Here is a 12,500-nt window from a genome sequence, read left to right as displayed (position 1 = left end):
TCTCTCTCTCTCTCTCTCTCTCTCTCTCTACCTCTCTCTCTCCCTCTCTCTCTCTCTCTCTACCTCTCTCTATCTCTCTCTCTCTCTCTCTACCTCTCTCTCTCTACCTCTCTCTCTCTACCTCTCTCTCTCCCTCTCTCTCTACCTCTCTCTATCTATCTCTCTATAGGAGGCGGGTAATACAGGCTGCCCCTCAATAGCCCCCCCCCCCCCATACAATTGCACTATCCTAACCCAAACATCAGCGCATCACTCCACCAGTCAGGCCTTTATGGTAGAGTAGACAGATGGAAGCCATTTGACAATGAGAGGTCAAATCTTCTGGTCTGATGAAACAAAGACTGAGTTGTGACTTTTTGGCCACGATTCCCAACGGCGTGTGTGGAAGACACCAGGCACTGAGCTGCGCTGATGTTTGTCCTTCACGCTTTCCTCATCTTCTTTAAGGAACTCTAGATCTCATTCATAGTGACCAAATTGGGTCCTTAGTTACCTGTCTGACCAAGGCCCTTCGTCCCGCATTACTCAGTTAGGCTGAACGGCCAGATCTAGGAAGACTGTTGGTTGTTCCAAACTTTTCCATTTGAGAATGATGGAGGCTGCCGTGCTCTTGGCCACTTACAATGCTCAGACATGTTATTGTATCCCTCCCCAGATCTGTGTCTTCACACAACCCTGTCTTGCAGGTCTACTGACAACTATCTCGACCTCGTGGCTTGGTTTTCACTCTGACATACTGTACACCATCAACTGGGAGACCTTATATAAAGAGATGTGTGCCTCTATCTCCTAATAATGTCCAGTGAATTAATTTAGGCACAGGTAGACTCCAATCAATATGTAGAAGCATCTCAAGGACTATTGATAGAAGTAGGATGCACCAGAGCTCAATGGCAAGTGTCCTAACAAAAGGTGTGAATACTTATGTAAATGGAATATTTCAGTCTTTATTTTTTATATACATTTACAAAACACTCCAAACACTTGCTTTTTGTGGGGTGTTGGAGTATTGTGTGTAGATTGATGAGAAAAATAATGAATTGAATCCATTTTAAGATGAGTCTGAAACATAATGAAATGTGGATAAAGTGAAGCGCTGTGAATACTCTCCGTATGCACTGTATATGTCCTGTACATTTATATTACTGTAAACCACTTTCTTAACTGTATACTACTGTCTACACTGCACTATATGTCTTATACTGTTTATGCACCACCTGACTATACTGTGTAACACATTGCACTTTTCTGCTTTTTTTGCACTTCTGGTCAGACACAAACTGCATTTCGTTGTCTTTGTACTTGTACTCTGCACAATAACAATAAAGTTGAATCTGATCTAATCTTATGTATCTAATCTAATCTAATTTAATCTATCTATCTATCTATCTATCCATCCATCCATCCATCCATCCATCCATCCGGCCTCCCATCCTCTGCTATGTGTGTGTGTCTCAGGTGATAACTACAGTACAAGGACCCACCTGCCACTAACGCTCTGCCACTCACAGTCTTCTGCAAGTTCTCGATCTCTGCCTTGCACACGTACGTCCCAGAATCTCCAGATTTCGTTCGCAACGTCAGGCCACACTTTTCCTTTCCGCCTTCCTGTTTGAGAACGCGGCCATCTTTGGTGAGGAACAACTCCAGTTTGGAACGTGCGTCTCTCGGTATGTCGTTGAATTTTGGCACGGCGCAGTCGACCCGCAGGAAGTCACCTTCGACGACGTCAAATGGGGGATCGAAACTGATGGTGGGCGTGACCTCCAGCTCTGGGGGAGGAGGAAAAGGAGGAACAGGAGGATGAGAAAGAGGAAGAGGAGAAAGAAGAGGATGAGGAGGAAGAGGATGAGGAAGGGGAAGATGAGGAAGAAGAGGACGAGGAGGAGAAAGAAAAGGAGGAAGAGAATGATGAGGAAGAAGAGGAGGAGGAGGAGAAAGAGAGAATGAGGAGGAAGAAGAGGAGGAGGAGGAGAAAGAGAGAATGAGGAGGAAGAGGGAGAGGAAGAGAAAGGTGAAGAGGAAAAAAAGGAGGAGGAAGAAGTGGACCAACAAGGAAGAATGACCAAGATAATGCCTAAACATTAGCATGTGTTATTAAAGCAGCAATATGTAAAATAAATAATAATGGTGACAAAATATCAGCTTCATCCCACTGAATAAATTCATCAATCTTATGAACTGTCTTACGAACAATCTTACGGACGTCTTTAAAATGCTACTCTGCTATGTGTGTGTGTCTTGTGAATTGCCATTCTCTTGTTTGGTGGAGGCAGAGAGTGGTGGGGTGAGAGGAGTGGTGTTCTCTTGTGGGTGGAGGCAGAGAGTGGTGGGGTGAGAGGAGTGGTGGAGTGAGAGGAGTGAGAGGTGTGGTGGAGTGAGAGGAGTGGTGGGGTGAGAGGAGTGGTGTTCTCTTGTGGGTGGAGGCAGAGAGTGGTGGGGTGAGAGGAGTGGTGTTCTCTTGTGGGTGGAGGCAGAGAGTGGTGGGGTGAGAGGAGTGGTGTTCTCTTGTGGGTGGAGGCAGAGAGTGGTGGGGTGAGAGGAGTGGTGGAGTGAGCAGTGTGGTGCTGGCTCTCACCGCGCACAGTGACTCTTTCGACGTTACTAATGTTGGACACTCCAGCCTCGTAGTTCCCCAGTATGTTCATTTTGCAGTGGATCTGAGTCTCGCCCGGCTTGGTCAACTTCACCTTGACCTCCTCCACACCGGGCGGGGACTTGGTTTCCGTGCGGATCAAATTGCCGTTTACGTACAGGTGGAATATCAGGCTGCCCGCTTCGTTAGGGGACAAGCAGCTGACCTTGACCTCCTGACCTTCGAAGATCACATGGGGGGTCACCGTCAGAACAGGGGTCATCAGACCTGAAGGACCAATCAGTGATTAATACATGAAGTGTGTAGGATAGATGCACACATGGATGGATGAATGGATGGATGGATGGATAAAATGACAGATGACGGCAATTTGGGGCAGCCGTGGCCTACTGATTAGCGCTTCGGACTTGGAACCGGAGGGCTGCCGGTTCGAACCCCGACCAGTAGGCACGGCTGAAGTGCCGTTGAGCAAGGCACCTAACCCTTCACTGCTCCCCGTGCGCCGCTGTTGTTGCAGGCAGCTCACTGCGCCGGCATTAGTGTGTGCTTCACCTCACTGTGTGTTCACTGTGCTTCACTAATTCACGGATTGGGTTAAATGCAGAGACCAAATTTCCAAATTTCCATTTTGCCTAGCTCCAATACATTGTCTAATCTGAGACAGTGGCGTCTACAGAGAAGGACATTTCTATGGGAACCAAACTGAGACAACGGCGTCTACAGAGAAGGACGTTTCTATGGGAACTAAACTGAGACAGCGGCGTCTACAGAGAAGGACGTTTCTATAGGAACTAAACTGAGACACTGAAGTTATACAGAGAAGAAAATTCAAGGAGGGAACTGAAGGGAACTTAGCTGAGACAGTGAGGTTCTGCAAATAACGTACCTGAAGGGAACTCACCTGAGACAATAAGGTTCTACAGAGCAAGTACCTGAACGGAACTCACCTGAGACAATAAGGTTCTACAGAGCAAGTACTGGAAGGGAACTCACCTGAGACAATAAGGTTCTACAGAGCAAGTACCTGAAGGGAACTCACCTGAGACAATAAGGTTCTACAGAGCAAGTACCTGAACGGAACTCACCTGAGACAATAAGGTTCTACAGAGCAAGTACCTGAAGGGAACTCACCTGAGACAATAAGGTTCTACAGAGCAAGTACCTGAACGGAACTCACCTGAGACAATAAGGTTTTACAGAGCAAGTACTGGAAGGGAACTCACCTGAGACAATAAGGTTCTACAGAGCAAGTACCTGAACGGAACTCACCTGAGACAATAAGGTTCTACAGAGCAAGTACTGGAAGGGAACTCACCTGAGACAATAAGGTTCTACAGGGCAAGTACCTGAGACAGTGAGCCTCTGCTCTTGGCTGCTCCGTTCCTTCTCCAGCACCTGGACGTGGCAGGTGTAGCGTCCGGAGTTGGCGGCGCGGGCGGGGGTGAGGCTGTACTCCACCTGGCTGTCGCTGCTGTTCTTGGCGTAGATCACCTGGCCCTGGTTGAGCAGGAAGCTGAAGGAGTGGACCAGCCGCTGCTCGGAACTGTGGCTCACCTGGACGTGGCAATGCAGCCGCACGTTGGTTCCTGTCTCCACCGCAGGACCAGGGACCAACGTCAGGTTCACCTGGTCTATGGTGAAAGCTGCTGTGAACACACACACACACACACACACACACACACACACACACCAGACAAACATACATACACACACACACACACACACACACACACACACACACACACACACACACACACACACACACCAGACAAACATACATACACACACACACACACACACACACACACACACACACAAAGACACCAGACAGACATACATACACACACACACACACACAGACACCAGACACCAGAAAGGCATGCATACACACACACACACACAGAGAGACACCAGACAAACATACACACACACACACACAAAGACACCAGACAGACATACACACAAACGTACACACACACAGACACACACACAGTACACACATAATCATATGAATTTGTATGAGTAAGTGGAACATCAGAACTACTTTTTTATATGATAAAAGAGAACCACAACACAAAACAAACACACACACACACACACACTCACTCACACACTTTCTCACACACACTCTCTCTCTCACACACACACACACACACACACACACACACATATACTCAAACACACAAACAGAGGTACATCCGCCATCTTTTTCACATCCTCCATCTAGACCGCAGAGCTCATGAATAGTAATCAATTCCACGTCAAACTGAAGAGCTTTTGCAATTGGCCTAATTTAGAGCATAGAGCTGACAGAGGAGTTATCTGTTCATTTTTACATTCACAACATAGCAAAAACACATATGGACCTAACATATTTAAAAAAATACTAGTAAAAACGGTTGTGTGTGGCAGGGCACCTTTAATAGCTGCTGGCTTACCCTGAGTTTTTCTGGGGCCCCTCGTAATAATTGAAGCATGTAAGTTACATTAGATAAAAGCAACAGCCAGAGCAGCAAGTAAGTAAGTAAGTAAGTGCTCACGTCTGCAGAGTGTAGAGTAAGTAAGTAAATAACTAGGTGCTCACGTCTGTAGAGTGTAAAGTAAGTAAGTAAGTAAATAAGTAGGTGCTCACGTCTGTTGTACAGCCAGTACACAGTTTATGTTTGTATTTATGGCACCTTCATATGAGTTTAACCCAAAATAGCTCAGGTCAACCATGGCCCAACCAAACTAAGGTTGTGTGTAAAAGTAGCCTCGCGACTTCCTGAGCTTGTTCACTTTCATGGGAACCAAGGAATGGGAGCGGGGCAACACCAAAGAGAACTGACCCAACACACTGTGTCTGTTTCCTGCACTTCACACAATACACAACGACATTCCCTCACAGAGAGACAAAGAGAGAGAGAGAGAGAGAGAGACAGAGAGAGAGAGAGAGAGAGAGGGAGAGAGAGAGAAAGAGAGAGAGACAGAGAGAGAGAAACATATGAGCTGTGTGATGCAAAAAAATAACCTCACTGTTAGTTAAAGTAAACAGTGAGAATATGTTATTATTTATTATTTATTAAGTTATGTATTATTTTGTTCCAATGGCCGTTCTTCCTTAAGTGATGGTTAAATAAGGACTGAAAACAAGTTTTTAAATGTTTTAAAGCCTGTTATACTTACAGGAGAGTTGAGCTTCATCAACATGCCCTGCGAGTGATGGATGAGGAAAGGATAGAGAAGGGAAGGAGAAGAGAGAAAGAAAAAAAAGAAGAGAGATGAGGGGAGAGGGAAGTAAAGAGAACAGGGGAGAAGAAAGAAGAGAAAGAGGAAGAGAAACAACAGGAGAAAGAAAAGAAGGATAGAGAGAATACAGCAGAAGAGAGGAGAGGAGGAGAGGAGATGACAGAGGAGATGAGAGGATAGACAATTAGGAGAAAGGGAAGAGAGGAGAGGAAAAGAGAAAGAGAGGAGCAGAGGAGAGAAGAGGAGAGGAAGAATAGAAGAGAGGAGAGAGGAGGAGAGGAAAAGAGAGGAGAGGACAGAAGGGGGGATGAGAGAGGAGAGGAGAGAGGAGGAGAGACACAAACACTGGTAAAAAATCAAGTCACAGCAAAGTGTGTAATCCATCGGTGTAAGTATCCATTGGTGAGTGGGGACACCGTACACAGCAAGAGGAGTCCAGCGAACAGCGCCTTGACACGGACCTCCGAGAGCGCCATCCTGACAGGTGTGTGAGAAAAGGGATGTGTGTGTGTGTGTGTGTGAGTTTGTGTGTGCTTGGGAGGAGGCACTTAAGGAAAGGGGCTGGCCATTTCACAGAGGGGAAGTGTGTGTGTGTGTGGGTGTGTGTGTGTGTGTGTGTGTGTGTGTGTGCGTTAGAGAGAGGGAGAAAGAGAGAGTGTGTGTGTGTGTGTGAGAGAGTGAGAGAAAGACTAAGAGAAAGACTAAGAAACAAGGAATTTACTTGCCATAAAAGGACAAATTCCTTCCGAATTTTCAATCTGAATTTGTTTTTATTTCAGCAACTGAACAAAACACCCTTTCTGGCTTTGAAGTGAGGCCCACTTGCCTTGTACTTCAGGAACTACACACATGGGAATAGCATCTAGTTGAGACCCAACATATTGAGTTTCGCAACAACATCCTAAAAGTCTGCCAGCAAACTAAAACAGTGCATACAGGGCAACATCCTCTCCAAAAAAATCTAAAAATAGTTCCGGAAAAAATAGTTCCGGAATCACCTAGAGGTCAGTGATCCCCACTCGGACCTTAGAATATCAAAAGTTAAATAACGACCTCTCCTGCCAGCCATGGTCTACAGGCCTGCTATTTAGCCATAACATACTACAACCACAACACACTTTACAGACACAAGGCACACCACAAATAACACACAAAAAAACTACACAAGAAAAAGACCCTTTTTATGAATATTGGCTGTCTAAATCACAAAGAAATATTATCTATATTATACTGAACCTAGTTTATTTATTCATTTTGTATATGAATAGTTCAGATGCAAAACCCTCTAAATGCTACCTCTGTCAAAAATGAGACAACAATGGTGAGTGATTGCTGCACACATAATATGCTAATCAAATACATATACATTAATCAAATAATTGTGATTCAAAACCGGCTAAATACCACTCTCTTCATGGTCAGAAATATTGATTTGTAGGTGAAAATGATTATTATGCATATTTAAAAGTAAAGTGATCAGTTGGACCGTTTTGATTATTTATATATTTATATATATATATATATATATATAAAGGAGATATATATATAGGTATATGGGGACAAGTAACACGTATATATTAGGGACAAGTAACACGTATATATCTAATTACATACTCTGTGATTAATTAATCTAAATTAATTGCATATATGATTTTTGCTGTGAAAGTATTTTAAATATTTAAATTCAAATGAATCATTGCATAATCAGCATTAGTGACATTAAAGTTCAAAAACTCTTTTATTATTATTTTAATAATGGCCATAATAATCTATGATATGACCTAATATGCTGAGGAAATAAATTCAAAAGTGCTTCGGGAAGAAGTTTTTTTATCACATACATTGCAGAGGACTTTATTTTAATCAACACTTTATTTTTATCAACACCATCAAGCCGTAAATGTTCCAATCAATGATCTAGGCAGCACATTTTCTTCTCTCCTTCATTTTACAGTCTAATGGTTACTGACTACAACGACTCGGGGTCAAAGGTCATACAGAATCGATTAATCTGCGTTATTTTTTTTAATCAGTTATTTTTTCTCAAATTAATTAATCGAAATTAATCAGTTATTTTGACAGCCCTAATATATATTTTTCATATTTTTAATGCCAGTGAAGCACTTAGCACTTTTGAATTTGAATGTGAGGGGCATGCTTGTTGCCCTGGCAACTTGGGTGTTGTGTGGATGTGGGAGAAGAGGGAGGAAATGGCCGCTGCTTCCCCAGGAAGTGCTCTGGTGGGGCCATGTTTGGACCGCAGGCCTGAGGGGGTGGGAGGAGCTCAGACCGAGCCGCCTCCATTACATTTACATACACATTCATTTATTAGACATTCATTTGTTACACATGTACAGTTGTCTAAGCAGCCATCAAAACTCTGTGTATAAAAAAGCTTTGTGTGGCCCTTTTCTTCTTCGGTGACATAGCTGATCTACAAAGCACAAAAAGGGGCAAACAAGTACATGCTGAAGGGCAAAGGGAATATTAAAATGTTTTACACTGGCCTCTTTTGTGTTATGTATTGGCAGACAGCTCTGATATCTTAGCTTAACCTTGTCATCTACAGTATACACCCGCACACCGGCTCGATTGTCTGCCAATGCTACCATGACGCGAGGCTATTCTATGCTTTGGCAATGCTACCATGACGTGAGGCTATTCTATGCTTTGGCAATGCTACCATGACGCGAGGCTATTCTATGCTTTGGCAATGCCACCATGACGCGAGGCTATTCTATGCTTTGCCACTCTCAGGTGCCTGCCTGCCAGAGAAGCTTCAGTTTCAGCCAATCACATGACAGCGTTTCTTTTACTGTGGTCCTAGTCATCGGAACCATCCCAAATAGCACAAAGGAGTTCGCTAAATTATTGGTGGGGACAATTTTGTCATCTCCAAATATTGATGCCGACTAGTCACAGTGGTCCCTATCTAAACCTATGCCTATGCACCACTCAAGACTACCAGAACATGAGAGAGCAGAGTGTGTGTGTGTGTGTATGTGTGTGTGTGTGTGTGTTTGTGTGTGTGTGTGTGTGTGTTGTAACTGTGTGATGATGACATATTAGCTGGAAGTGCAGTTAGGTTTCAGCATTTACAGACAGGAAGTGGCGCTGATTGTTCCTTCACATACAATAGCCCACATCCTGTCCCTGTACGAGCTCATATACAATAGAGCGCTGGAACTCCGGCCAATGCTGCACTGATTGGCTACTGGCCCCACCCTAGAATTCTGCAGAAGACAAGGGAGCCAATGGGAAACAGCCAATGGGAAACAGCCATCACCAACACGTTTGATTTAATCGGATAAGTGACACAATGACTGTTAGGCATGAACAAATGACTCTGTGTGTGTGTGTGTGTGTGTGTGTGTGTGTGTGTGTGTGTGTGTGTGTGTGTGTGTGTGTTTGTTTTAAGTGTTAGGCATGCACAAATGATTGTTTATTCTCCAAAATGGACACTTCAAATACACCCAGTTCCAGATCAGCCTGAAAGCCCTCTGCTTGTAATCAGGACGTCCTATTGTGAACGGCCTGTTGTCCAGTTGTGTATGTTGTTACATACACATGCACTAATGATTAGTTAGGATGTGTTTTGTTTTATAAACCACTTCCTAATACTATAACTCATGATTAACTCAGGAGTTACAAGTGGTTAGTTAATGATATTTTGTGAGCTCATCTAAAGTGAGGACTTTCTATGCATTGCAGCACATTTTCAAATGAGTTGTAGAGATTAAATTTACAATCATTTATTGCATACAATTTTATCCAAAGCGATTTCCACATGCCAATTAAATTAAAGGCCCTTGTCACATTAGGAGAAGCCAGGAATCAAACCCCTTACTGTTCAGGCTACTGCATGCTAGCCCAGCTCCTTATCCACTGAAAATGAATATCGGGCCAAAATCATGTTAGTACATCTTCCTATTAGTCAATACCTTCAGACCTCTTTCAACAATCTTCATCACACTTGGTATACTTACTCACTATATCACACAATATCATTGATATCACCTTGCACTGTTGTTCACTATAAAGCCTCAATTAACTAATTAGTTAATTGTTGTTCACTATAAAGCCTCAATTAACTAATTAGTTAATTATTGTTCACTATAAAGCCTCAATTAACTAATTAGGTTGCTTACTCAATGTCATGGAATCTTAAAGTTCCAGGTGCCCTTCACTGGACTTATGCAAATGTCAGTTCAGAGGCACTGGGCACACACACACACACACACACACACACACACACACACAGAGGCACTGGGCACTATAATTATCCTGCACAAACTCTGAAATGTCATTTGAAATCGAGCTGAAAGCAGATTCTGAGACAAATAGTTCAACAATGACTAACACTGACATGCACACACCACACAGACACACACAAACACAGACACGCACGCACACACAAGCAAATGTGTGAATTTCGAAAATGTCTGAATTCTCTATTTCTCTACTTCGTCTTCTCTCTCTTCCCTTGTCCTGTCCTCTCTCTATCCTCCTCTCTCTCCTCCTCTCCTCCTCTCTCTCCTCCTCTCCTCCTCCTCTCTCTCCTCCCATCCTCCTCTCTCTCTCATCTCTCTCCTCCTCTCTCTCCTCCTCCCCTCCTCTCTCTCTCTCTCTCTCTCCTCCTCTCTCTCCTCCCCTCCTCCTCTCTCTCTCTCTCTCTCTCATCTCTCTCCTCCTCCTCTCTTTCCCCCCCTCCTCCTCTCTGTCTCGTCTCTCTCCTCCTCTCCTCTCTCTTCGCTCCTTCTCTCCCTTTCTGTTTTCTTGTTTTTGTTTTCCTGTCTGGTAATTCTGTCTCTTTCTTGACTGCTGCAATCCCCCTGAGTGGGAGGCCTATGTTTGTGTTTGTGTGTGTGTGTGTGCTCATGTTGGTGTTGTGAGTGTGTGTTATGTACACACACACACACACACATACACACACACACACAGAATCTCTCTCTCTCTCTCTCTCTCTCTCTCTCTCTCTCTCACACACACACACACACACACACACACACACACACACAAAGTCAGTTTTTTCTGTTCCTCTGTACTCCAGGAAACACCAGCATGTCTTCATGCAGTGTTTTGACCCAATCTGCTAGGAGCTCTTAATATCTACTATCTATTACTCTCATTCACACACACACACACACACACACACACACACACACACACACACACACACACACACATACACACACACACACACACACACACACATAGCGTGAATAATGACTACAAAGACTCATATTAGAGAGGCCATTCTTCTCCTTCTTCCTGCTGACCAGCAGAGGGCACTAGAGCACCATGTGGCCCCAGCCTGAGACTCTAACGGTGCTGCAGGCAGCTGCACCCCTGTCCTCTCATCATGCTGGTTTTCATCAAGCTAAATCTGTTACTGCAAAATGCACTGCACTGTTCTTCCTAGGCTTCGTCTTCTTCCGCTGATCACTTTTGTTTTTTTCTATTCAGCTCAAATAGAAACGTAGAATCTTCGTTCAAAATTTGTAACATAGTTCTTTTTAAGGCCAAGACTGCTATGTATTTTTTATCTTTGTAACTTTTCTACTTTTTAAACTATTAATTAAAAACTACTTAAAATTTCCCCATAGACATAACAATTAGAATCCCCATAGACATAGCAATTAGAATCCTGTGCCAGGTGTTCAGGCCACCTGCAGCAACTGCCAGTCTCAGGCTTTAACCCTTTTACCCACCAAAGTCGCAAAATTGCGACAAACAATGTCACTGATTAAAACAGACGATAGATCCATGTACGGTGACAAATCTCATTTGTACTCTCCACCACTAGTTGGCAGACATCCAGAGCTTCGATTCAAGCTCAGACATTAAGGAAAAAGTTTTAGGATGTACTAGTATTACTCACGAGTACATACGAGAAACACACGAAGAAGACGTACATTTCCTCCATAACACAGAAGCGATGCGGAGTAGTTTTTCACAAATTGAAGCAGAAATACAACAAATGTTGAAAAAAACGTTCACGTGTTATAAAGTCTTGGGTCTGTTATTCAGACTGAATTCTGATTCTGAAGGAGAATATCTGCCTTTTGGAGAATATAAGTATAAGTATGTATACGTATATAAGTACATATACTCTTTTGATCCCGTGAGGTAAACTTGGTCTCTGCATTTAACCCAATCTGTGAATTAGTGAAACACACTCAGCACACACTAATCCCGGCGCAGTGAGCTGCCTGCAACAACAGCGGCGGCGCTCGGGGAGCAGTGAGGGGTTAGGTGCCTTGCTCAAGGACACGTCAGCCATGCCTACTGGTCGGGGTTCGAAGCGGCAACCCTCTGGTTACAAGTCTGAAGCGCTAACCAGTAGGCCACGCCTGCCCCATATGATCGATCGTGACAGAGATTTGACAGAGATAGTCACGGTGCGTCTGTGAATGGAGGTGCATCTTTGCGTCTTTCCGACAGTGTCCACTAAGCATACCATGTTTATTTCGACCCTCTGCCCAACATAGCTGGAGGTGCCAGTGGTAATCGTGATGATAGTGTCCGTAATGGATGTGGTACAGACAGCAGGGGTAGTAAAAATAGGGCTCTGAAGAACTTCAAAGTCACCCGCGATCTGATTTTACCAGGCTTCTTTATTGCATAGTAGAATAGCGTTTGTGGTTATAGTAATAGTTTACTATTGTTGGTTTAC

At 43.9% G+C, this 12,500-nt stretch overlaps 2 protein-coding genes across 4 annotated transcripts in view; one reads left to right on the top strand and one right to left on the bottom strand.

Annotated features, from left to right (window-relative positions):
- pecam1a (platelet and endothelial cell adhesion molecule 1a) overlaps window positions 1-6,320 on the bottom strand; it is a 25,143-nt gene extending 18,823 nt beyond the window's left edge. The window contains exons 1-5 of one of the 3 annotated variants that reach the window (XM_042083052.1): window positions 6,246-6,320; window positions 5,762-5,788; window positions 3,943-4,242; window positions 2,579-2,863; window positions 1,485-1,772 (exon numbers count right to left, since the gene is read on the bottom strand). In XM_042083052.1, the coding sequence (XP_041938986.1) occupies window positions 1,485-1,772; window positions 2,579-2,863; window positions 3,943-4,242; window positions 5,762-5,788; window positions 6,246-6,300 (955 nt within the window). In that variant the 5' untranslated portion in view covers window positions 6,301-6,320. The remainder of the gene's footprint in view (window positions 1-1,484; window positions 1,773-2,578; window positions 2,864-3,942; window positions 4,243-5,761; window positions 5,789-6,245) is intronic. The other 2 variants (XM_042083054.1, XM_042083053.1) reach the window with 2 other exon arrangements.
- Window positions 1-12,500, top strand: part of LOC121700216 — a 1,725,899-nt gene that overhangs the window by 881,559 nt on the left and 831,840 nt on the right.

This window comes from Alosa sapidissima, chromosome 24 (genome assembly GCF_018492685.1).
Source record: "Alosa sapidissima isolate fAloSap1 chromosome 24, fAloSap1.pri, whole genome shotgun sequence".
Taxonomy (NCBI): domain Eukaryota; kingdom Metazoa; phylum Chordata; class Actinopteri; order Clupeiformes; family Clupeidae; genus Alosa; species Alosa sapidissima.
Note: the sequence above shows the minus strand (reverse complement) of the source record. Positions and strands in the feature narration are given on the sequence as shown.